The sequence below is a fragment of the Medicago sativa genome, chromosome 5 (genome assembly GCF_051527215.1).
Source record: "Medicago sativa cultivar Bolivia chromosome 5, Bolivia_mono, whole genome shotgun sequence".
NCBI lineage: Eukaryota > Viridiplantae > Streptophyta > Magnoliopsida > Fabales > Fabaceae > Medicago > Medicago sativa.
The window spans coordinates 25,067,847-25,094,194 of NC_140753.1; the positions used below are offsets into that span (position 1 = coordinate 25,067,847).

General features: G+C 32.5%; 3 protein-coding genes across 7 annotated transcripts; 2 read left to right on the top strand and 1 right to left on the bottom strand.

The window, feature by feature from the left end:
• Positions 1-2,071: 2,071 nt before the first annotated feature.
• On the top strand, positions 2,072-5,463 carry SHW1 (short hypocotyl in white light1). The gene is made up of 4 exons (XM_085714702.1): positions 2,072-2,263; positions 2,385-2,594; positions 4,177-4,242; positions 5,086-5,463. The coding sequence occupies exons 1-4, from the start codon at positions 2,084-2,086 to the stop codon at positions 5,218-5,220; spliced, it is 591 nt and encodes a 196-aa protein (XP_085570828.1). The 5' UTR covers positions 2,072-2,083; the 3' UTR covers positions 5,221-5,463.
• Positions 5,464-6,657: 1,194 nt separating this feature from the next.
• LOC146921279 (transcription factor BHLH094-like) lies at positions 6,658-10,393 on the bottom strand. Of its 2 annotated transcripts, none has more exons than XM_085714703.1 (6): positions 9,897-10,393; positions 8,840-9,022; positions 7,987-8,052; positions 7,694-7,762; positions 7,529-7,600; positions 6,658-7,153 (listed from the first exon to the last, which is right to left on the bottom strand). In XM_085714703.1, exons 1-6 carry the CDS (start codon positions 10,101-10,103, stop codon positions 7,025-7,027), a joined length of 726 nt encoding a protein of 241 aa, XP_085570829.1. In that variant the 5' UTR covers positions 10,104-10,393; the 3' UTR covers positions 6,658-7,024. The 2 variants fall into 2 exon arrangements, with proteins under 2 accessions (XP_085570829.1, XP_085570830.1); XM_085714704.1 differs by having other exon boundaries at positions 7,529-7,585; positions 9,897-10,370.
• Positions 10,394-14,970: 4,577 nt separating this feature from the next.
• LOC146921280 (RUN/FYVE domain protein) lies at positions 14,971-21,033 on the top strand. 4 transcript variants are annotated; one of them, XM_085714708.1, is made up of 12 exons: positions 14,971-15,055; positions 15,128-15,172; positions 15,584-15,682; positions 15,775-15,885; positions 17,209-17,383; positions 17,497-17,553; positions 17,654-17,790; positions 17,892-17,951; positions 18,035-18,112; positions 18,898-19,004; positions 19,490-19,562; positions 20,654-20,868. In XM_085714708.1, exons 1-11 carry the CDS (start codon positions 14,984-14,986, stop codon positions 19,539-19,541), a joined length of 993 nt encoding a protein of 330 aa, XP_085570834.1. In that variant the 5' UTR covers positions 14,971-14,983; the 3' UTR covers positions 19,542-19,562; positions 20,654-20,868. The 4 variants fall into 4 exon arrangements, with proteins under 4 accessions (XP_085570834.1, XP_085570833.1, XP_085570831.1 ...); XM_085714707.1 differs by having other exon boundaries at positions 19,490-21,033; XM_085714705.1 differs by lacking the exon at positions 19,490-19,562 and having other exon boundaries at positions 20,654-21,033.
• The last annotated feature ends 5,315 nt before the right edge of the window (positions 21,034-26,348 follow it).

Sequence of the window (26,348 nt, forward strand, 5' to 3'; positions counted from 1 at the left end):
ATTTTTGATGGTACTGTTTTTGAATTTGTCTTTTGTGGAAGATGATGAATTATTTGTATAAAACTAAGATGATTATTATTTCAAATGGATCCTCTTTACTAGATATTGATTTAAAGAATAAATTTTAATATAATTTTGTTAACATCTTCATTCGAGATATCTTTTCTATTAATTTTCTTTTATCAGTTTATTTTTAAAAGCAAATATACTCATATTTTCTAAAAACTTAAGTAACATTTAAGTAATGTATTGGATTAAAATTTGGGGTGTTACATTTGACGAGGTGCCTACTAAGCGAGTTCATCCTAATAAGGTGAGTGTAGCCAGTCACCAAGTCAATCATGTTAAGTTTGAGATGATCGAGGTAGAGAAAGTATGGTTGGTGATTCCTTTAGTGGGATGAAGGATGCCACTGAGGTGGTGAATCCTAACGAGCCAAATAGTATCGTGACTATGAGAACACTTAAACGAGAGATGCGAATTTTGAAGTTGTTAGCGCCGAGGTGGAAACTAAGTATGATTATTTTGTATTTTGCCCGACGTAGCTTTTCCTGATGCATTTTTTTTGTTGTCTTTTGTTTGCACCTCATACTTCGTAGTTTTTGTAACTTAATGGTCGATGACAACTTGTTCCACTAACCACTACACTTTATATGTTGAAGTTTTCAATCATATTTAATGGATTTGACCCGTTCGTACTTGCTTATGATGAGACTATGTTACCTTTGATGCTCTGCTTTCCATTACAAATAGCAATTAGCCAATTACGACATCTTCATTTTTTAGCACATTCTCCTTCATCCCTTTGTTTTGAAAGTTAGACAATTTTTATCTTATTTCTAAATAGTTTTGTTATTTTCCCCTATGGGTATGAGTTGCAACCTGTTAATGACCAACATTGTTCGTTGTTGATCAATCATATCGTTCTCATTTCCCTTCGATGGTGCCAAAAAAACATTTTCTTATTGTGATTTTTGAGAAAATACGCAAAAAATAACAACGGGAGAATTACATTATCTATGCTTTAGGGAAAAAAAATGATATTGATAAAGTCGATGAGTGATAGAATTGTGTATTGGAAATCAAATTTTGTGAAAAAAAATTTGTTTGGGAGAGGTTTTGAGTTAGAATGTAAAAAAAGTTATGAGCTTCCAAACTACAACGACACTTGGTTTTCAGAATGGTACTTCTTGAAAAAAGATGTTAGGATGAACCCTTTGGGTAAGAGGCAATGTTGAAAGCAAGGGGTTGCCAATTACCACTCCCAATAATATTAGATTAGCTAAGCAAGCTGTTTGGATCGACTTAACACTAAAGTCCATCACAAAGACACCAAAAAAAAAGAAAGAAATTGCAACGATCCATCAAACAAGAACTTAAGATTATTGTGTAAAAAATGGCTTACATGAGCTTTGATTTCCTATTTTGTCAAAACTACAATTTTGGTTCTAATATTTTTCTTGGGTCTTGTTAACGAGTGCCCCTGGACACTCTTTAAGCATGCTAAATAAAGTAATTATTCTTTCAAAAATAAAAAGTTTTCAATTTTCAATGCAAAATTACACAAACTTTTATAAAAAGTTGCTATTTTAGGTCCTTAACCAGTGCCCCGGGGGCACTAGTTAACATTTCCCTTTACTTTATAGTTTTAGTCCCCATTTTATATATTCTAATCAACTCAGGATTTTTACCATCCAATTTAATGGCGATAAAATATTGGGTAACATAAAATAACAATGAAATGTTAATTGTTGAGTCTTAAAAAGCAAATGTAAATTAAGTCATTTATCCACATTAAAATGTGTGAGCTTCAACCATTAGATTAGTTGACGAAAAAAAAAATTAAGTCATGACCAAAGATATAGAGTTAAAAAAAATAACTTCAATTAAATTTGGATGGCTAAATAAAAATTGAATTATTGCAAAATTAAAAAAAATAAGTATTACAATTCCATTTTTTTCTTCCAAAATTACAAAAAAAAAAAAAAAGGAGATAATTGTTTTCGTTTTTGTTCTCTTTCCTAACGATGATGGGTGATAATAAATAAAACAAAATCTTTAAAAGCTTAATGTTCGGTCTCAAATGGCAGCAACAACATCAACTGCAACAACAACACAATTGATCAATCTCACGCGCTCTCCACGTTCCAATCTTCACCACTTCTCACCAAACAATGTTCACATTCTTCATCACCAACCCTTTTCTTCCAAACTCTACTACAACCATCGTTCAAATCTCAAAATCATCAATTGCAATAGCAAGGTATATACTTTTCATCTTCATATTGTTGTTTCAGCAAAATAGTCACTGAAAAAATTGTTTTTAGAAAATGGGTAACTCAAACATTGTTGTTGAATTTTTTTTATGTTTGTGATTTTTGTAGCTGAATAACTCAAGTGGTGGAGAACCATATGAGATTGATGAAGGTGTTTTTGGGGGATATGATGGGATTGAAGAGGAGAGTGATGAAGATGATACTGAGAGTAGTGTTGATTTGTTGATTAGATTCTTGCAGAGTATGTTTAAGAAAATGTCTAAAAGGGCTAAAAAGGCTTCGAGGAGTGTTTTGCCTACAGTGATATCTCCTCAACTCGTAAGTTTCTCCTTTTCTTCAGTCTTCACTAAGTTGGCGAAATCCGGCATTTTTGTGTGTTAACCCTTCGGTTTTCAGGGGATGGGGAAAGAGACCCTTGTAATCTAGAGTTCGGCCACGAGCTAAGTTAGGTCCGGCCAAAAATTGTTTCACCTAGGAATCGAACTCAGGTTCTCCTAAACAATTGTTCCTTGGTGGAGCTCATTAACCACTTGAGCCCAATTGCTTATCACTTTTAAACGAGTTATCCTTAGGATAAAAAACTGAGTTCTTTTATTGCTACCATGTTAATGTATGTTTAGATTTGTGGTTGCCAAAATCACAATGACTCGTCGTGATTCTGTCAAACATGCATTTACTATATTAAATATAGGTTAGGCCATTAGTGATCATGAATAATCATGTGCAGAAGTACACACTCAACATTATTAGTCCATTCTCTGTAAAACTATCACATTTTGTAAAGATTGTTATTTTCATGACATTTTTGTATAAACCGGGCTTTGGGCATCGGAATGCAACCCTGAGTCGGGTGGGACCACATGAGCGGCAAAACTCCTGCTCATGAGTTTTATTGTTGTTGCATTCTTAAAGTTCAAACTTGAGACCTTTGATTAAGTTAGAAGCGACACATGTTATTTCATTTAAATGCTCTTGGGTTGCATGGCATTTACATTTACTTCTTAGAGAAACTACCATATTACCTGTAATAAAAAATGTAGCGTTTAGTCCCCGTGAGCAGTTGGTAGGGATATTGCGGTATGCAGGAGCTGGGGTTCGAACCCCGGATTTCCTACTTATTCAACTTAAGGTGAATTTCTAGCCACTATGCTAATTGACCCAAAAAAAAGAGTGTAGTGTTTAGTAACAATTCTAGTATGAATTATCACATTCTGAAGTTTGGAAGCCTTCATTTTAAATTACTATCATCATCCATTTTTGAGAGTTCGAACTCTAGGTTTTTAGTCGAACTGGAAGAGACTTGTGCCAACTAATTTAAACGCTCTTGGGTTGGGTTGCATTACATTTAAATTGACTTCTTAGAGGAACTACCAATAATAAAAAGTGTAAGAGTGTTGAATAACATTTCTAGAATGTATATCACACCTTGTACTGAACAAAAAAAAAATGTACATCACTAGTAATTAGTCGGTTTTTGAATATATTGCTCGAAGTTTTAGCTTCAGCCTTCAAGTTTCCTTCTCCTCTTTGTAACTCCTTAGTGAATTTTGTGATGGTTCTACAATTCAGAGTTTTAAACATGTTTTGCCTTTTCATGTTTCAAATTTTAAGATTGGGGTTTTGTTTGGATTAGCTAATCTTGCGGTAAATAAGCTTATGATGACAATCGTAATAAGAGAGCTTTTAAAAGAGAAACAATTATTTTCCAAAAATTAAGCAGAATCAAACATGCAATTTTTCATGAGGCATGGTTTCCATTTTGATTTCTAAACACTAGGCAAGTTAGAATATAAATGTGCTGCATGGTGCTTTTTTTAAAAGTTTAGGTGCTGAAATTTATCCTTCAATGTGTCCTTGACCGCTTTTTCATTTTGCTTCTTATTTGGATCGGGAAATTCAGGTTTCTTTTGCTGTTGATGGGACTCTGCTACTTGCTACACTTTCTGTTGTCAAAGCACTTCTTGAGGTGTTGTTTCTTCACTACTGTGTGGCTTAATTAAGAGTTCATGTCTAGTTGAAATACTCGAAACCGCTATTTCCTTTTTTATTCTGTGTTTACAATTATCTTCTTTGTCCGTTATAAACACTACTTGAGACTTTTCATGACGTGAATAAGAGATGCAAAAGAGAGTTTGCAGTAACATCTGTGCAAACAATCCTCCGTTTACTTTGTCAACATTTTCTATTGTCATTTCCTAAAACTTGTGTTGGTTTTACTCGTTAACAAGTAGAAAAGAGACTTAAGCGAGTTATTGTGATAGAAAGAAGATAAAGTGCTAGCTAGGGATGTTGTATTTCAGGAAATAATGAAAATATCTGTTTTGACATTTTCATTGTTTCTGAAAATGCACGACAAATGTTCACTTCAAGAGTCTCTTTTCTCATATTGGCTAAACAACTTACAATTCATTTTTTCGGAAGTTAGATGTTGAAAATTTGAAATGTTATTTGCACAATGTTTATAGTCGTTGTAAATTGCACACCTTTCTTAATTCTCTTTCTAGATAATGGACTTGCGTGATGCACCGTAGGGTGAGTTATGTGGGAGGGTGATAACATTTGTGTAGTTTGAGGCATAGTTTATGATTGAGACAAAAAAATGTATTTGAGTGAACTTGAACAGTTATTGGGACTGGTTTTAGATTATTCTTATATTTTTGGTCTTGCAATATATACATATAAGCTAACCAAAAGTATGGTTCTGGAATTGTGTAGTACTTCCTTCACAGAATTTCTTTGCTTTATAACTGGAAATGCATTATCAAGTAGTAGCTAACAACAATCGGGGAATATTGACTGTGAATTGCAGGTCATCTGCAACATTGGAGGCACAGTATTTGCCGCAATTTTGGCCCTGCGTGTGATATGGGCAGCTGTTTCTCACTTCCAGTCCAATGGGAATAGTTTCAATCAAGGGAACAATTCCTTTGGTGCTATAGCCTAGACATCTTCATATGGAAAGTTCTTGAGGTGCATATTTTATGTGGTTCAGCTGAATAAAACCATCCTTGGTGTTGAGAAAGAAGAAAATTAGATATGAATAAACATGTGTCTGAATTACACCCAGACGGATGTTATATATACCACACATGAGTCTTACATACTAGAATTCACAATCATTTTATTGTAATTACATAACATATGAACAATATCAATTATAATTATGTCATTTACATTATTTTTGACACATTTTCGCAAGCTGGAGCATATGAATCAAGTTTGTTACATATATAATTGATATGAGAATCTCTCATCGCTTTAACGAATACGTTTGCTAGATCATTATTTGAATTGATGAAGATAGTGGCAATGTCTTTACATAAGTCATTTTTCGCAATGTAACAATGTGTTTGAATTTCTCATGGACAACTGTTAGCTTGTATTTGTAATCAATGAAATTTGAATAATATAGTTTGGCTTAGGTTCTTGAATGCGGTCACATTGCGGCTGTCTTGGTTTTTTTATAATCTCACAATGTGTTTGATACCACATTGGGTAAAATATCACACATCTAGTTGAAGCATCAGTAAGCTATTGTGCGGTAATCGGTAATATCGTCGATTGTGTGAAATCTAAACACACACATCAACATCTTCTACTATAAAAACTTCTAAGCGTTTGATATAGCCAGTTTATAAAAGTTCATAGAAATAGGTATTTGCAACTCAATCTAGACAACAAAAAGAGGCAACATCATACATTTGAAAGTAAAAGAACCCCGAGTCCCTAACCACATTCGTAGAAGAGTCATTTTTTTATTCGCATTATGTTTCTACAACATGAGAGGGGGTGGCTGGTTGGGTTGCAACTAGAAATTTGCTGCCAGTGAGAAAAGGCGACAAAAATGGCAATGCTACGCCAGTGCAGGGACTCACAAATATATGCTATTGTTCTCATTCTTTTTTTATTTATTGTAATGGAGTGTGGTGGCAATGAAGATAGTTGTCTAGGTAAGTTGTTGAGTGAAGAGAAGAGACAAAAGGGCTATATAATTTATGGTTTTGCATAAATCACGATAGTATACTTCAATTCTGCCGAACTCATTGTCAATACAAATATATGCTTAGTGGCGAGCAGAAATTTCCATAAAATAATCATAAAACACAACCAAGTTACAATTAACAAGCAACAAATAATCCATATTATTGGTAATCTCTGCTATTCAAAATCTTTAGACACTTAATAGACTAAACCAAATGACAGTGAAATACCGTGATTCTGCCAAACTCATTGTTAATCCAAACACGCGCTTAGTGGCAAGCAGAAAATTTCATAAAAGAATCATCAAACACAACCAACTTACACTTAAAATGCAATAAATAATCCATATTATTTGTGTAAAACTGCTATTTACAAGCGCTGAATAGACTAAACCAAACAATTAAAATCGCATGGATTTCAATTTATTCAACATAGGTTGACAAACAACAATATTGAGTCTATAAAAAATGTTGAGACGATTATACAATATATAACCATTATGTATTCAGAACAAACAGCCGTCTTTTACAACAACAATGATCATATATAGCCCACTAAGCTAGATCTTATGTAAATGAATTCATTCCCAGCACACTAATAACAAATGCAGTTGCTTAAATACAAACCAAAACGACCCTGTGGTATAGAAAACTGGAATCAAGTGTCCATTTGGACTTCAACACCTTGAGTATATGATTTATGGGAGCTCTGAAGTAGAGAATAATGTTCCTATTTGCATTTACTATCAGGTGATGAAATTTCATAGATTATGCTGTTCTTTCAAAACCACCTCCCAGCTGCATATGTAACCACTCTGGTGATGCACCTCGGCTGTACTCTCTTGTAGCTTGTGAAGCGAATGGTATGGTGGTTGTATCATATGTTTGCTGATCAAACTGGAATACAAGTTGATGTTCATGAGAATGAAGATAGATTTAGCTAAAAAGGTGAAAACTTAATTGTACTTTAAACTCTTTAATTTGGACTAGGTCTGATTTTGGTCACTCAATGATTATTGGGTGATTTTAGTCCTCAAATTTTTAACGGAAAACCTCAAATAGATTTATTATGTTTCCTACCTGCTGCTACTATCTACTAATCAAATAGTGTGCACAAAAAAAGCTTCTAACCAAACTGGTATCCTTGCGATAAAAAAGGGCAGTTATACTCATCTCACCAAAGGACATTATATAGAATAAAGCAGATAAAACCAACTTCTAGAATATATAGCATTCAACGTAAATAAAATTAGGATGCTGTTAAATACTTACAGTTTTAGGAGGAAACGCCTCAATACCAGGTGTTGGTCTTGAATTTACTGCTTCAAGCTTCATCGACAAAAACTGTGATGTAAATTAAAAATAGAAGACTCAGAAATACACTATAAAACATTAAATTTTTAGAAAAAAGGATAACATCAGATAGATAATTCACACCTCTACTTGGTGGTGAAGTGATTGGATATAATTGATTATCTCATCAAGGACCAATGCTTTTCCAATAACCTGAATACATTAAAAACAAATCAAGCCATAAGGAATATTTTCAGCTCATCTTATCAGAGATTTATAAACACAAATGTTCACTGATATTTTGTTCTTTTCATTTTCATATGAAAAGTAACACATTGTATTCTTGTCTTTATGCTTGTTTTGTTCTTCTTAGTTATACACATAAAAAATGCGGCGAGAGCAGAGACAAAACTAAACAGGCACTAAGTTAACCATACCTTGTTGCAACCAGGGACTAAATCCTGAAGAGTTTTCATCCTTTCACTAATCTTTTCCCTTCTAGCCTGTCCATCAGTGTTCATCAATATTCATTAGAAAACTAAGCCAATAACACTGATTGCAAAATATCCAATAAATCAATATTTCCTCCCATTTACGTAACAGTTTCATTTTCTTAACACAACATTTTTAGAAAATTTTCAGATAGCGTGACTTGTACCATAGCCGAGTCAGTGTGTCAGCCTCAGTATTACAATTATCCCAGTTAAGAACATGAAACTTGCAAATAAATGCACAAAAAGTTACCTAAAACTAAAACAACCATTAAGCAAAACCACCATTCGGTCTCGATTATAAACAAAAGGTACTTAACTTCATAGTTCATACATTCATAATAAGAAACTTAGTCGAGTGCAACTAATCTTCTTAGTCTCATAAAAAATATGTATGTTCTCATTTATAACAACTTGTTCGATGAGAATAAATAGCATCATGATTATAAAACAAAACCTATATAAATTTAGGAATTGTTTTTGAGAAGGACATCATTAAATATAGTAAAAGTAGTAAATTGTGTTTCTATTTGGGAATTGAGACTATTAAATATGAATATTTTTCTTCTTCTTCTTCTTCTTATATTTAAGACCAGAGGGAGTATAGAATTTGGTCTTTAAAGTTCTTAACTTATTGACAAATGCTGCCTACTGATTCCAAGTTGTCAAAAAAAGTAATATTGAAAAGACAAAAGCAACTCAAGCAAGCAATATCCTTCAGGATCAACATTATCTAAACATAAGAAATTCATCACCATATAAAAATACACTTTGTGAGAATTAGAAAGTAGGAAAATACTCTTTCTGCAAGACTATGGCTATCAGTAGCTTGACCCCTTCTGGCTCGAACATGGATGTAGTCTTTCTTAGGATGTGGCTCAACACTAGTTTCTTCCGCATGCTTTCCTGAACTGTTTTCTTCTCCTTTACTGTTCCCTGATGTCTTACTCCTTTTTCCGTCACCACTACCACCATCATCATTCTGCACAAACCCAAATTCACTACCTCTACTCCAATAACAATGCTTGAATTCCAACAAAAAATAAAAAATAGTAATCCGCAATTCTCCATATTGTAATACGAAATTGCACATTATTTTGAGTCTGAACTCTTGTTTTCAAAAGTAAACCGACCTTGGTAATTTAGAGCTTGACTAGGATTGCTAGATATTGAACTCAAATACTCTAGGTCAATTCGATTTTAACTAATACTCATTAAAACTTCCACTTGGATAAACATCTTAATCAAACGCTTATCACATAAGTGCTTATGTATAAGTAATTTCCATAATAAAAATAAAATAAAGCTATTTTCATGTAAGGTGTAAGTTGTTTTCATAGTTGCTATCACATAGAGAGCTTATAGAACAACTTTTTAATATTTAATATGGGCTCGTTTGGATTGACTTATTTGAGCTTATCTACCATGAAACAACTTGTGACAATTTTCATAAATTTTCCAATATAGCTTACAAAAACAACTTACCACATATACAAAAACAATTTAATGTTATTTAATCTTTTGCTATGAAAATAGCTTATGCAAGCTTATACTTAAGTGCTTGTGCAAATAAGTTGTTTATCCAAACAGGCCGTAAGTTGTTTTAAAAACTCTCTCAAACATTCTCATAAGTCTTTAAGCCGGTAAAAAAACTCAAATAAAGAAATTCCAACACACCTTAAGAGTTGAACCTAACCTTTAACTACTTGGTTAATACTACAAAATTACTCATTAACTATACGACCAATTTTCTAGTAGAACTAAATTCATACCCAATATATATTTTTTCCTTCGTAATTAAGATAACATAATTGAGTTGTTCAAAAAAAAGATAGCATAATTGAGTGGGCAATTACCACGTTGTTGGAATTGCCACGGCCACCACCATTGCCGGTAGAAACGCATTTAACTGAATCTTCCTTCGTCTCTATTCTACTTTTCCGGCCATGGTTCAGTGGTTTTTGTTCAGCACTGAGATCTTCCATTGGAAAATCTCCGAAGCTGGGGCTAAACTGCGGTCTTCTGGACTGCCAGATCTCCGGGAGATGATACGCTGGATCCATAGAAAGATTCGAAATCTGAAATATGCACTTATATTATAGAGTTTAACAGCGAGGGAGGGAAGAATGGTAGTATAAAATAAAGCATTCAAATTCAAGTTGTAGAGAGAGTGAATGGAACAGTGAATGAATAGTGATATGGTTGGAGTTGGACACTGGACAGTGTAGCGTGGTGGTCACAGTACACTGTTTGTTTATATCATTTCATTTACTCTCTTGTTGTTTTCAGACACATCTACCTTGGGACTCCCATACAACTCACTTCCACTCTCTTGTCCACCATTTTCTCCTTTATTTATATTTCTTTTATATTGAATTAAATAAGTTTTTTGTTACTAAAAATAGCAGCAAATTTTGCGTATACTACAAAGTAGTCCTATGAAGCTCAGATACCTGATACGATACGGTTGTAATGCATTATTCTAGTTAGACCCTTGGTTTGTGTTGAGGGAGATGTTTGGTACGTTGTTTAGTTTATGTGAAGATAAAGAGGTCTCGATTCTATTGTTGAAATGATCATTTTGCGTGTCAAGATGAGCGTTGAAAAATATGGATGAAACTTTTATTTTAGTGCAAAGAAAGATGTGTTGGTGTTGAAACGTTGGTCTTTTTGGCTAATGTTTCCTTCCATGATAATATTGAGGATTTGTGGTCTTGGATTCATGTTTGTGGTGATTTTTACTCTCTTAAGGAGGCTTATAACTAGTTGAGACTTTAGCTTCCGTTTAGTTTGGCGTTTAAATCACAATTCTCGCATCTCAATGCCACTTTAACGTGACTTTTACGAAGTTGGATATTCTAGCTTTAGTATAGACGTGCATTTGGTGGCTGTCCACCGCTTTTCCAAACACAACATTAAATATGCTCATGAAGTGATGTATAATTGTGTCAATATTATTTGGGATAAAATTACTCTGTCGAAAGTTTCTTTGTTCATTTGAATTTTTTTAACTATTGAGTTACCTATAAAGAAATATATGGTTGAACATTTTTGTGTGAGTGACTGTGTGGTGTGGAGGAGAATGTCCAACATTTTTTTTATTGCTCATTTTCTGGACAAACGTGGAATGGTATTTTGCATTGGTTTGGTGTGTTTTGTGCAAAGATAAATTAGGGTTCAACACATGCTGAACAATTTGGTGGGCTGTTTACATGTGGTAGAGTATGAAGAATGTTGTTCATACTTCACTCAATGCTAGGAAACACAAGTAATTTACCGATATAATCTCAATTGGCAGCTAACTATCGATGAATTTTAACCACCAACTGGCGGCAGTTAACTACCGATGAGCATTTACGTCTTTTTATGATGTGTTTCTGCCTTGTTTAAAGTGTAAACAACAATTTTCGTAGAGTATAGTGTGACATAATGTATGTTATTTGGATTGGATTTGGATGGGAACTACTTGAACATACTGGAAGGCAATGAATAAGGTAATTAGGGATGATATAACACGTGTATTTTCAAGGGGAAAAAAAGAATTTAATTTGGGGATGTATTTGAAGCCCACTGGTTAATTAGTCTAGTATGGACCATGTTTGATATAGACACTAAACTTCTCCACTTACATTGATCAGTTTTGTTTTATTGAGTCATCTTTAAGTGAGTCGTACTTGCTTGTACCCTATATATGTCCCCAGTATAATAATTGTTATGATTATTGAAGGTTTCATTTGGTAAATGTCAATTGTCCAGCAAGGTTTGAGAGCGAAAGTGAAGTAAATGAATAGAAAAAGGGACACCTTATTGCAACATTGACAGCAAATTTTTTATTTTTTATGATAAGGATAGTCAAGGCATTTCAATAATAATAAGGGAATACATGTCCAGCTTAACTCAGTTGATAGAGACATTGCATAGTACATGCAAAGGTCGTGGTTCGGACCCAAAATCCCACTTATTTGAATTTTTAGTCACTAGGTTACTTGACAAAAAAAAGAAAAGAAAGGAAATACGTATTGTGAAATATGAAAAATCACGAGGACTAGTCATGATAGATGTCGTTCTAGTTAGAGAATGAGCTACACCATTCGCTTGTCGTGGCACACAACATACCCTAAAATCGATAAAAATTGACAGATGAATGTTGTATGTGATGTGCTACTATCTTGCAATCAACCTCAAAGATGAGTTGTTGATGTCCTATGTCCCTCGCCCACTTGAGAGCACAAAAAGAAGACCCAAGACTTCACTTCTTGTTTTTGAGAGACACTAAGGTATCCGCTGGGCAGCAATAAACATTTCATTACTGTCTGGCATTCACATATCAAAGCTAGTAAATTTGAGTTCGGCAAAGAAACCAACGTCGACATTACATTTATAAAAGTAAAATAATGCTTGTATAATTATTTTTGTGATAATTTTTTAAACAATTTTTTTCTCTCTTCTTTTAGAACAAAAACAATAAAGAGAAAAAAGAAGAAGGATTAAAAACATAATATGAGTATAAAAGAGTTGTTATAAAAATTGTCCTAAAATATTTACAAGTATCATTTTGTTTATAAAAACCTTAACGAAGGCTCTCAATCGTCAAATTGAGGACACATTGTGGTTACTCGAATGCATTGCAACAACAATTTGCTTGACATTTATCCGATCATCATAAAACTGAGCATTCTTTGTTGAAAATTGTTGTTGACACATTAGCTTTGGCTAGGACACACATGTAAAAGACGTTTTTACCCCTTCGGTAGTTAACTGCCGAATTATGAAACCGGCTGCAGTTAACTACCGAGGAAAACTTCGGCAGTTAACTGCCGAGGAAATCTGAAAACTTCGGCAGTTAACTGCCGAGGAAACCTCAAACCTGTTTTTTCTTTTTTTGACAAAAACCATTAATTCTTTTTATTCTTTAAATCTAAATTTTCCTTAATTAAATTTAATTCTTTAATCCTTTTAAGGAATTAAACATAATTCTTTTTATGATTTCATTCATGTGATTTTGTTGCCATAAATGAAGAAATATGAGAGATGAATAACATCTGCAATCAGTAGTTAATGGACCTAAAATGATGATTCAATAAAAAAAATGCAACAACAAAAACGTTACAAATGATAGAATAATTATATTTGTAATTATTAGTAATTAATTATAATATTTCAGATTTTTTTTGTTGTTGACAAATTATAATATTTCAAATATTATTCATCTCTCTTTCAAATAATTATATTTGTAATTATTCTATCAATAATACCTTTTTTTTTTGTACAAATAAAACCACTTTTCTATTCTTAAAAAAAAAACCCTCTTTTTAATTAAGAAACGTGATTGAATATGTAGTAATTATAGGATCTCATATTTTTTTATTTATGGCAACAAAATTATATGAATGAAATCAACAACTTTATAAAAAGAATCGTGTATTTAATGGCAACAAAATCCATATTTCTTCATTATGGCAACAAAATCACATTAATGAAATCATAAAAAGAATTATGTTTAATTCCTTAAAATAATTAAAGAATTAAATTTAATTAAGGAAAATATAGGTTTAAAGAATAAAAAGAATTAATGGTTTTTGTCAAAAAAAAAAACAGGTTTGAGGTTTCCTCGGCAGTTAACTGCCGAAGTTTTCCTCGATAGTTAACTGCAGCCGGTTTCATAATTCGGCAGTTAACTACCGAAGGGGTAAAAACGTCTTTTACATGTGTGTCCTAGCCAAAGCTAATGTGTCAACAACAATTTTCTTCTTTGTTTTGATTTGTTAGCAAATTAGATGGCATTCTCCCAATATTACGACATCTCCATAAACTCCACAAATGCAAAAGAGAAGAAGATTGTACTAAGAAAAAATAAAAAAGAGTAGTGTATAAAATGATTAACTTACATTTTTTTGCCTAAAAATCCAATGACTATGTTGTATACTCCCTCCCTCCCATTTTAATTGACCTGATTTAAAAATGTGTACTATTGATGTATAATGCTTTGACCCTATTTTTTGGCATATAAGACGTTGCTGGATTCGTCTCGATTAATATTTTTAAAATATCAAATTTTCATAATTTTTTATAATAGATTATTAAAGATATTTAAGTTCAAAATTGTGCATTGGCATGCATGATACAGTCAAATGGGTCACATAATATGGGACGGAGGGAGTTTATTATTATCAGCACTCAATTGTGTGTCCAATTTTTTAACAACAAAATTATAGTGCAATAATTTGTTTAAGGGTATAATTGAAATAATATAAAAATTTAGTCCAAAACATCACGTATTCCCTTTATATATATTGGTATAGATATAATGTAGTATTTTTAATAAAATTATTTAAATTGTCGATCATTCTATTTTCATTGTTGATAATAGGATCGTTATAGTCCTCGTGGGCTCAACTTAGTTGGTAAGGACAATGCATAATATATGCAACGTCCGGAGTTCAAACTCAAGCCACCACAAAAAAAAATAGGACCGTTCTATACATATTTTTTCCAATCCATGTATATTTTACATAGAAGTACTAGCAACACACAATTCAACATTTTTTTTTATTGACTAAAGTTCATGTGAGTTTCACTAAATTTTGTTAGTCTTATAGAAATTTGATGAGACTCGTGAAAGAAAGCTTGTAGTTTTCACACAAAAAAAAAGGTGAGAGAAAGTGTATGTTAGAGAGTGTGTTAATAATATTATTTTAGTCTTTGAGATATTCTAGTTTTGAGTATAAGCAAACAAAAATAGTGGGGTGAAAAAGAAACACCTCCCACAATCATTCGGTGCTGACCGTGCTGGGCTGAATTTGGATTTGCCCGTCCATTCCGGAACCCGACCCGTACACCCAACCCCGGGTCACGTCACGCACCATAAACGTCGTCGTTTGAAAACGTTTTCCAGAATATAAAACGCTCCTTGATTTGAAAACGCAAAGTAGAAAAACCAAAAATGGAGTTACTGAAATTTTCGAAGTTGAAGCTTCAACTACAATCTCTCATAACCGAAGTTCGAGATCTAAGGGTAACGAACCATTTTCTTCTCCAACGCCAATTTCAATTCCGTTTCTTCTTCCTCTAACTTCAACTTTTGCAGGACAGAGAACGTTCCGCCACTGAACAACACCATCTTCTAATCCAGGTTTTCCAAAATTCTTCAATTAAGTTTTCGTTACTCATCTTCAATCGCTGTTTCGATGAATTAACGGTCAATTTAGTCCATAAAGTATATAAAAATCCATTAATTTAGTACCAACGAGTGTAGCACCAACACCTCTGATCAAAGACGTGTCTGGTGGTGTCAACACATGTGACTACGTTCAATTAATTCATTTTCTCAATTTTTTCCAGTGTCGGTGTTCTGTGTCCGGTGTCAGTGCTTCTTAGCTCCCAACATTTTAATAGCAGAGACAAAATTGATGGATTTTATATAGTTTAAGGACTGCTTTATTATATTTGTATATAGCTTAGAGACTAAATTGAAGATGGAGTGATAGTTTAGGGACTAAATTGATGGATTATTCCTTTCTTTGTATGTGATTTTTGAGAATAGAAGCAGAAGCGGAATGAGGAAGAGTTTAGTAGAAAGATACAAGAACTGCAGGGTGAATTGGCTTCTGTTAAAGAAGAGAGACAGAAATTGGAGAGAAAGGTTTGGGGAATTTAATGTTTATGTGATGTTGAGTGTGTTTTTTTTTTTTTGTTTTTGGAAAAGGGATTATTGATTTTGGTTTTGTAATGTAGGTGAATTATGTACAAAATGATAATGTGATGCTTGAGAATAAGCAGAAAGAGTTGAAGGGAACATTGAATAGCTTACTTCAGTCCAGGGAAAATTTTGTGATTGCTTACGAGGTTATTGTGTGTGACTTCCGTTTTTATTGTTTTCTAATTGTTATTAGATGTTATGTTATTGCATAATGCAACTTCTACTAGTGTTCCCTTTATTAGGTTCTAATAGAAAGTGGTTTTACATTGGATTTTCTGTGTTTGATTGAAATCATGTTAATTGAAAATCACGGTTTTTTTATATTATAATACAACAGTTATATATACACAAATACTGGAGTCTGTTGTTTTTACATAGATGGTGTTAGAGGCTCCCTATTGTATGAACCATAATGAAGTGTTAGAAATTCCGCCTTCATTGCGGCCCACCCCTAGCCACCTGATTGCGGCATTTGGGTTGCCTTCACTGCGGCCTCCGAACCTTTATTGTGTTGGGTGTCAATGGGTGGATTTAGTCCCACATTGCGTAGAGATATGGCCTGTGTAGTGCGTGTATAAAGTTTGGGCAGCCCTCACCTTAGAAGGTGGTTTTGTAAGGTTGAGTTAGACCCAGCCCAAATTCTAAGATTAGGCAAAGTGAAAAGTTTAATGTTAAACGAGTAAAGTATGAGAGGAAGCGTGGCTTTTCTCACCCCTCTCAACTCAAGATTTTTAATTACCTTTGGTAGTTCAATTTGGCTGTTAAACAAAGTGTGCCTGAATTTGAGCATAACTGAAATAGATGAGGGAACTTCTGTGAGCTTTTTAGATAACCATGCAATGAAATCAAGATATGCCTTTTTATTTTATTTAATATTCTGTTCTGTTAGTTATTATTTTAACTGAGAGCAAAAGTTGAGTTAGTAGGTTCAGGGCCGTTCCTATGAAATAGGAGGCTCGGTTCTATTTTTAAAATAGGCCTCAGTAAAATCAAAACGCAATTCTTTTTGTGTAGCTAAGCTTCATTAAAAAATCAGAATCAGAAGAACTTTTAAACACGAAACAAAACAAAACAAAATTAGGTGAAAGAGAGGTGAAATTTACCTAACAGTGTCGTTTGGAATGTCACTCCTACGTCGTAGGAAAGGGGAAAACGAATGGTTTATGCGAAAAAGAAATAATTGTTGTGATTCTTTCAATGGGGGTGGGTATTATAATTTTTTTGAGGCCCATAGTTTTTAGAGGCTCGGTGTTGTAGCGCTTCTTGCACTCCCCAAGGTCCGGCCCTGAGTAGGTTTACGCCCCAAGATTTTGGATTAGAATTTTGGATGATGTTGTGAATATCACTAAAACAAAGAAGGCTCATACTTTATATTGGAACTATTTTTTTTTTTTATTTTTTTTTTGGAAATTCTGATTATGGACTGCCTTTGAATGTGTTTTTGATTTTTGAAAAAATGGGTTACACAGGAATCTACTTCTCATTTGAAACGTTCACTTGAAAACAAAGATAGGATGCTTAGTGTCCTCTCAGAGAAGATAAATTCTCATCTACTATTATTTGATTCTATAGAGAAGGAGGTGTTTTATATCAAGCATATTCTGGATAAAGTCCAGAACATTGTCAAAGATAAAGAAGAAGTTGGTAAGTAGTTTTTTTACTGGCGCAGGTTCGAAGCATGCATACTTTTGGATATTCTTATCAACCACAGAAATTTCATTGCATATTCCAGTTATTTTTGTCTTTCCTTTATTCAGTGACCAGCTTGAAAAACAAAATGGACCAGGTCTCAGCATTTGAAAAAGAATTTGTTGGTAATTAAGATATCCCTTTGTTCTATTCTACATTTTAAAATATGTAAGTGATATAATCATCTGAGCTCTATCAACTGAAAGAACTTCCTTTTTGTTCTAGAACATATCACAGACCTAAGAAACAAACTGGAAAACAAAGAGGCCGAGTCAAGAAAAAAGGATAGAGTCATCTCAGAACTTGAAGCAAAGCTGGACGGGGCAAAACTTAGCAACAATAACCAAGCTCAAATAGAAGATATATCCATACCACCACGGAATAGTTATCTATATCAAATAATAAAAAAAAATATTTGCATTTTCATTACTTCTTTTTTAATTTGTTTCTTAACTAGTGTCACCTTCAGAAAACTATATTGGCAAAGGATGCAGAGATACATAATTTAATTTCAGACAAAGAGGTATCATATTCAACTTTTTATTATTTTTTTTCAATTCAGATTAGAAATCTCACTATTTTTACCTTTTCGAAAATAATCCAAAGGCTTTACGTAATGAAGTTGGAAGCTTAAGACTCATCTTACAGAGGTTTCAGGGCACTGTTAGTAATATGAATGAAGAGGTAGGTGGAATTTTTTTCATCTTTTTCTAGGTAGAAGGGTTTGATTTTCAATATTTAATTGTTAACTTTTGTTTGTTAGGCATTTTGACACTTCTTTTTGAACTCTATCTATGTATTGTTTATTTCAAAGATATACGAGGACAATAAGGAATACTCCCTCCGGTTTTTTCATATGAAATTAGTGTATTCCTTTAATGCCTTTCTTCTGTTCTCATTTCTCATGCAAGTGAAGTGAATATATTAGTCTTGAATAAATTTAATAATGTACAATAGAAATATATGGAATAAGTTATAACTTCCTTTGATCTTAGTGATCTAAATGCTTTTCATTAGGTGAATTAGTTATTTTTCTGGTAAATGTAAATAGGACCGGAGATAACTACTTTTCTAGCCCTGGATCACATTTTTCCCAATTTTTTTTCTTTCTTTCTCTGAGCACATAATTTCATATATACACAAGTATGCTCGCTTCAATGAATATTTTATCTGCTTTGTAAATTGGGGATGTCTGCATAGTTATTTTAGCACTGCAATACAACTCTGTTGGAAATATTATATGAATTGAGAATTGTGTTATTTTATTTCAGTATAAGAGAGATACTCTCAAATAAAGTAAGTCTGATAATAAAATAAGATAAAGCTGATATCAATAATAAATGCAAAAGGTATTCTAATATTCTTCTACAAATTCTTTGACACCATTCCTTGTTAGTTCTCAAGATTGAAGAGCATATTTTATTTGTATATAATATGTGTATTTCAGTGCAAAGCTTGTTTTATTCCAGGACAAAAAGTTATTCTCATCAATTTTGCAACATAAAGAAGCGAGTGCAACAGATATGAAGATAGACGTTTATCCAAGAAAAAGAGATATGAAGATAGAAGATATTAGGTAAAATTAATTTACTTAACTCTTTCAGAAGTATCTGTCTGAACTTATAGGCTTATTCAGTATAGAAAGAAAATAATACTCTGTTGGAGACAAGGCATGTCTTTTTTTGGTTGGTAGTTACTGTCATTAACTCATTCCTGTTGATTTTGGTTTTATTTTATGCTATATTGACATGTTTTTAACAAAATTTCAAAACAAAACTAGAAGACATAGATTTTTAAAATGAAATTGAATAAGACATGTAACATATTCTATAAAGAACCTATTCTTTATAAACCAATATTTTGTTCCTACAACTCATACCAATTCATGATGAGAGATATAGGAAAGAAAACATACCTGATGAGAAATCCATAGTGTTTCGATGAGGGAAATACACGCTGAAGTATCTTTAAAATATCACCTTATTACAAATAGACAGGTTTATATGAATAGTCCACTCATTTCATTTCATTCATATAAAAATAATAATGTCTCTTTCCTAGGACGGAAGATTTTGTTCAAAATAATGAAGAGAAGTCACAAGAACCAACTTGATTATTGTATTATAAGGCACAGGTTTGTAGTCTTTCAATTCTGTTTTGAAATACTTAAGTCGTAGTAATTTGACCTGATTATACAAACAACAACTAAGATTGTTTGTGATTGTTAGCTAAATGAGAAAAAATAACTTTAAACTATAGCGTTCAAAATGAAACAACATATTTTTCATGGAGATTTTTTCTTATTCTTTTGTTTTATGCTTCAGTGTTAGCAAATACTAGCAATTGGTTAGTACGCATAGTCCGCAAATAACGAAAGAAGCACCAAAATTACAGTTTTCTGCAATCGATCTTTGTGAATGAAGATTCTTAGTTTAGTTGTTTGTTGTATAACTTGTCATGTAGTGCTCAAACGTTTCAGAAAAAAGGGGAAAATAATTTTGTTTGCTTATTTTTGCAAAGTGAGTTTGGTTTTCTTGAGTGGTTCTAAGACAAAAATAAAAAATGAACAGCATTCATGTGCTGAAAATGATTAATCAATGCCGATTTATGAAGAAATCTAGGAGAAGCTATTATTATATACCAATAAAGGTTGTGGTTGGCATACTAGTGCAAAAGGTCCTCCGTTGAGTGAGGAATTTTGGATTGGGTAGTCATAATTGTAACTATCATCTGTATCTTTTGATGGAGGAAAACAAAAGATGTAATGATTAGACAGCAAGTGGGATAAGAATCTTTGTTTGAAATAAATTTAAGAAATGAAAGGTTTGAAAAGTAATTAACGACTTATTTCATTATGTAAGGGAAACATTTGTCATTACATATTAAAATCTATGGACAGAACAGTTAAACTATGGTGAGTCACAGGCATGAAGTATTCTGCTTGACCCCACTGTAGTCATCACTCTTTGAATTTGGCCGGGGACATTTGGTTTTTGAAAAGAATTTTTAGCTTAATTTCAGGTTATTTTTGTCAGTGATCTAATTTAGGCAAAATGTCAGTCTGTACTCTCTATTTTCAAGGCAATTGTTGTATGCATTTGCTTACTTGAATACTAAAAATATTTTGGTCTGACAATTTACTTTTGAGACCAAATGTGTTAATAGAATGATTCACTGGCTATATGCCTGCTTATTCTGCTGGCTTGCTTCAATCTTTTTTGGCAGCTTACAACCAACTACATCTCAAAGGACTGACAGAAAGGTATTCATTTTTTTAATTTATGTATGCTCCCACAGGCCGTGTAAATTGATGGATATTGTTAGATGTGCTCATATAAGTTTTTTAATTTTGTTGTGTACTTCAGTGTATTATATAATTATGCAGCAAGTTTTGATGTTCAATCATATAATTAGACTTGATCCATATTGTTACTTGAACATTTTGCTTACGTTGTATATTTAGCTGTAGGAAGCAAAATGTACATGCATGTGTCGTCTATTATGGGGAACTCTAAAAAGTTCCCAACACTGTAGATGCAGCAATGAAATAATAACAGCCTACTTGTGTGCTCGTGAACTTGCTGTAATGGCAGGGTTTCGAAAAATTGTTGGTTTTTGAAATCGTTATCTGTATAATCGTTTCCATATTTTACAAGACCCTTTATTCATTCTTCTAGTAGGGAATATGGTACATATCTTGATTCTCAATGTTTTCGCTTTAGCTTTCATCATTTTACAAGACAAATACTTGTAGTCCTCAAATAATATTTTTCCACCGCAACTGCGGTGTCTGCAATTGGGGTTTTCTTGTGAAATAAACGTTCGAATTTGACGAAGGAGAAACTCATGTGACCTTCGCATGTGTCCCTAGAAGTATAAGAAATTTTAGTGAAGTTTTTTAATAATGTCTTTAAAGTCTCAGTTCAGCAAAGTTTTATTATTTTAAAACATTGCTAACAACTATGTTAAATATTTTAGTTAAGAAATCAATATAATAACCTTTGGCTTAAGATTGATTGGTCATCGCATAATTCAAGTTATATTACTCGTATTATTTTTCATCTATGATATCTGTAGGTTGTAGTGTGAGAATTCAAGAAAATAATGAGTTTTCTGGGAGAACTCATGGAATTAAAGGAGAAAAATATTAGACTTTATTTGATAGTTTGGAGGGACAAGAAGAGAATAACTTTGAGGATATATGCACTGGAGCAGATCTGAACTCAGAAAGATAGTAGGACGGAAGAGTGGTCATCCATAAGGATTTTTGTTGGACTAAAACCTTTCAATAATGTAACAACTAAAAAAATGTATTGGAAAAAATGTCTTTATAAAATACCGACTCTAGAGTATTATTTCATCCCTCCCTTGTAAAGATATTCTTCCAAATTAAGGTGCACAATTTTCCTTCCAACCATTTCTACCATTCCCTCTAAAATCTTATCTCTTTTCCTAACTCCCAAACAAAGTCAGCCTTAGAGTTCTTACTGTATTTTAGCTAAGATACAATGTAGCTTATATGCAAAGGAATTGAAACACGAACAATCGAGCAATTAACTAGATAGGACTCAACTATTTGGCAAAACCCACCCAATTGTGTAAGCTTGAAATACCTATAATTCCTAACTTGGGATGAAGGTGTGACATGATGTGGGGCAGGAGTTTGGTTAGAATGGCAACAACCAGTGAAGTGATAGAGTAGAAGCAAGAATATATAAGAGCACCCACATCCATGTCATCTACATTAGTGGTATAAATGGACTCCACTTAATATATTATATTACTTCACACTTAATTATTTAAACCACTCAACTATATTTTCTAAATATTCATACCACTCTTCCAAAATGCTAAAATGGATCTCACTAATCTCACATATTAATAAAATAGTCATTGTGATATTCCTTTTCACCTATTAATTGGAACAAAAAAATTTCAAAAGTAAACAAAGTGAGGCAAAAGATACATGCCGTGCAGAGATACTATGGTGAGTTTAGGCACTCTCTTACCATGTCAAACATACAAGACACGTTGACAAAAAAGTTTGGACTTTGTGAAGACACTCCGTGTCAGCCATATTTATGCTCTAAAAACCCATATTGGACAATGTATTATTAGTATTTGTTTCGTATGCTTGTTAAAAAAAATGTATTAGCGGCTATGTGTATGACGACATGAAAAAATATCATCCTGATGGGGATATATATATCTAAACCGTAGAATTAGGAATAGAAGAAATCAATGACTGAGGTTTAGTAAAAAAAAAAAAAAAAAAAAAGAAATCAATGGTTGAGATGTTGAGAAGACTACCTTTCTTTTTTTTGGGTAGTGAGAAGACAACCTTTCTAAACACTATGAGGAATTATAGTAATTGTAAAATGAGGTTTATACAAGCATATAAAAAGGGTAAAATTGGAATAGATGTCCATTCATTGTTTCATGTGCTTATTTCAGCAATAAAAAAATTGAACAAGGTTTAATAAGTGCAACTTAAATAGGAAAAATTTGTGGGGATATTTGATCATAGGTTAGGGCACATGTTAAAACTTGCAATTTGTAAATTAGTACGTGTACGTTTTTGTTATGGCAAGCGTGGGTAGAGATCTCACACTGATTAGATAAGTGAAGGTTGATTAAACCCACTTGGGTTGATCTGTTGATGTTGGCTGTTGATGTTGGCTTGAGACCTTAAAGTATACTCCTCTACAAAGTTTTAGGTTCGATTTTTCCCGATGTCAATTTGGGTGGGTTAATTTAACTTCTAAAAAAAAGTGAAGGCTGATCACTTTATAAATGAGAGAACTAAAAAACCTAATACATTAGGATTTTGGGTTAAGATGAGGTGTCCCTATTACTTACGTTAGTTATGTGGTTGCTTTTGATCCAATGTAGGTGCTCTATGAGCTACGACAAAGAGACCGATCAACTCTTGTGTCTCGAAAGTGTATATGAATAAAAAAAACTTTCGTTTGAAAGGGGGCATAATTAATTGATATCTCGCACTTGAAGAGGATAGGGAAATCAATTTTGCCGCTAAACTCCTTGAAATAAAAAAATAAAGAGAAAAAAAAACATTCAAATTATAGCTTTCCTCATTCTTTTTCGCAGTAAACTAATCTTTCATTAAACAAATAGTGGCATTCCACATTATTTTCCTCATCGTTAATCCATACATTATTATGAAAACTTTGTGCTTGTTCATTTGAAACAATAAAAGCATAAATTTCAACAACCATCAAAGAAACTTTCTTTCCTTAGAAGAAAATCATGTAATCAAGAAAAAACAAATAACCAGAAACTTTTAAACTATACTATTAATCAAGAAAAAACAAATTGGAGTAATCATGTAATCAAGAAACTTTAAAAAACAAATAAACAGAAATAATCCATAACACTTTTCGAAATATGATGCAGAGGTCATAATACAAGTCATACACTAAGATCGAAACAATTATAACTGTTCAATTCTTGAACCCTAAACATTAATCACTTCAACTTTTTAGTAATTCTTAACTTAAATCACTTAAGCTACCTAATCTCCCGATTACAAACATTTGAGAGAGCAATATTGTCAATTGCTAACTAAACACACGTTTGCGTCCGAAGTATGATTGTTCTACTCACTGTCCGTCTCAAGAGGCTCCAATATCCTCATCAAATCAATTGTGTCTTTGTGCATCATTCATCATTCTAAGTTTAATATTATTTCATTTTATAAATATAAAAGAATAATATACAATTTCACTATTTAAAGAAAGATGCTTACTCCCTCCGTTTCAAAACACATGTCCAATTTTTGCAATGTGCACTATTCACCTGACTTACTTTTTTAACTAATGTATAAATACAAATATTAGCATGTAAGATGTTGTTTGATTTGTCTCGATAAATATTTTTAAAATATTAATTTATTGAAAGCTTTAAGGATGACAAAATCTGACATAAAGGAGGTAATGTTAAGCCATTGTTAAATTTTCATATACAGATAGATGTGTTAGCAAACACCAAAGTAATTATTGATCTCAAGTTTGGACTAACATTGTTATGGCTAGGTTGGTTTTTGTTGTGCCAAATAGAGTTCACTATGTTGATCAATGTAGCTATGATAACTAACTTGCACTAAGCACCGCAACCTCTATCACAAATTCCCCAAATGTTTGTAAGAGTGATAGATATGTTAAGAATACTACTAAACCAACTCAAGATATGAGATGCGCATTCAAAGATTAGGTGTGTTGAAGTTTCACAATGCTTTGAGCAGAAGTCAAAACTAAATGGAATATAGCACTCTCCACGAGCTTCTCATAAGTTTGGAATGCTTGAAAATGATTTCATATTGATTACCTTGACATTCAAGTCACATGCAATGGTGCCTTACCAATTAAGAAAAAGATGGACTAATTGCTTGATCCTTTTGAGTTAAATGAACTTTCTATTCATGATGTATACAAATATATTAAATACACGTAGCATATTAAAGTCAAAGCATTTGTTTGGCCTAACGGCTACCTGGACGCTCCTGCAAGTTAAGAGAAAGCTTGAATGTCTAGCCTCAGCAAATCACGGTGAAATGGACATTGAGACACAAGAATTTTGGTTTCAACGTGAAACCAAACATGCTATAAGAAGTCACTACAACGTTGATAAATAATGATTGCATTTCGTCTAAGGGACCTAGGTTTGATCCTTCGGACAACTCTAAACACTTCTAAGTTATATTTTAATCAAGTTGCGTCTATGTTTTGGAAAACAAAAATAACAACTTTTTATGAAAATTTGAAAACTGAAGCATCAAATTCGCGATCAAAAGGTGATATCTAACATATCACATACATTGGATTAATTTCAATACGTTTATAATTTTAATTTCAATTAAAAGGGTAGAAAAGAAAATACCCAAAATTTAAAATTTTCAAAAGAAACTTGGAGATGAGATTTAGCAAGGCCAAATTGACTATGAGTTAAAATGATCAATATATAAATAAATTTAAATAAAAATCAATTAAATAAAATGAATTGAACTCATTTAAGAATCATGATTGAGTTTAACACAACTTACGTAACCGACTTGTGCGATGAGTATTATCTCATTTATTATATATGTGGAGGCTAAGATTGAATACTTATGCTCATCCCAACTACAAACACAGGCAGCTCTGGTCATTTACCAAACATTTTGACGATCCTTTATATTTATATGTAGGTTACATTAAATCTTTTCCGACAACCTATTGTCGTGGAAGACAGTGTCTTCTTGCTTCCCTGCTACTCAAATTGCTTTCTTTTTTGAATGTAAAGAGTGATGTTCTGAATTTCGTACCCCATTATAGATATTGTTTGGAACCATGAATGTTGCCTAATTTATTAAATTAAGCACAATGCCAAAATTATTCTCCTTAGTAATGAGACATAATTCATGTGTTGCAGAATGAAAAACATGACTTTTATAATTTATTACATTGTTGAGTTGTGCAATTACTGTGCATAATATTGTTTTAAATGTAGGTCAATGTCCATTGCAATTATCTAATGTTTGAAATGGGATAAAGTCTTGTTTAATGAAAAATACCTCAATTTTTTGAATTAAAACAGAGGAACAAGTTTATGTTATTGCTAATGGCCTAAATGTTGAGATCAAATTGCATTGCCTAGTTGTTGTATATGTTGATATTATTTGTATTCATTCAAATATTAAAAGTTGAGAAAAATGTTTTTAACTCTCACAAGTAATTGACGTTGATGTAATTGGTATGAATGACAATCTAGATGACATAGTATTATCAACTGTAAGTTTAATAAGTTATCCTATATGGAGTAAAAATTATATATACTTATTCTTGTACCAATCTTTTCTTTTATATTATTGAAGTTAATGTTAATATTCAATGTTACAGTAATTTTATGTTATAAATATGATTTC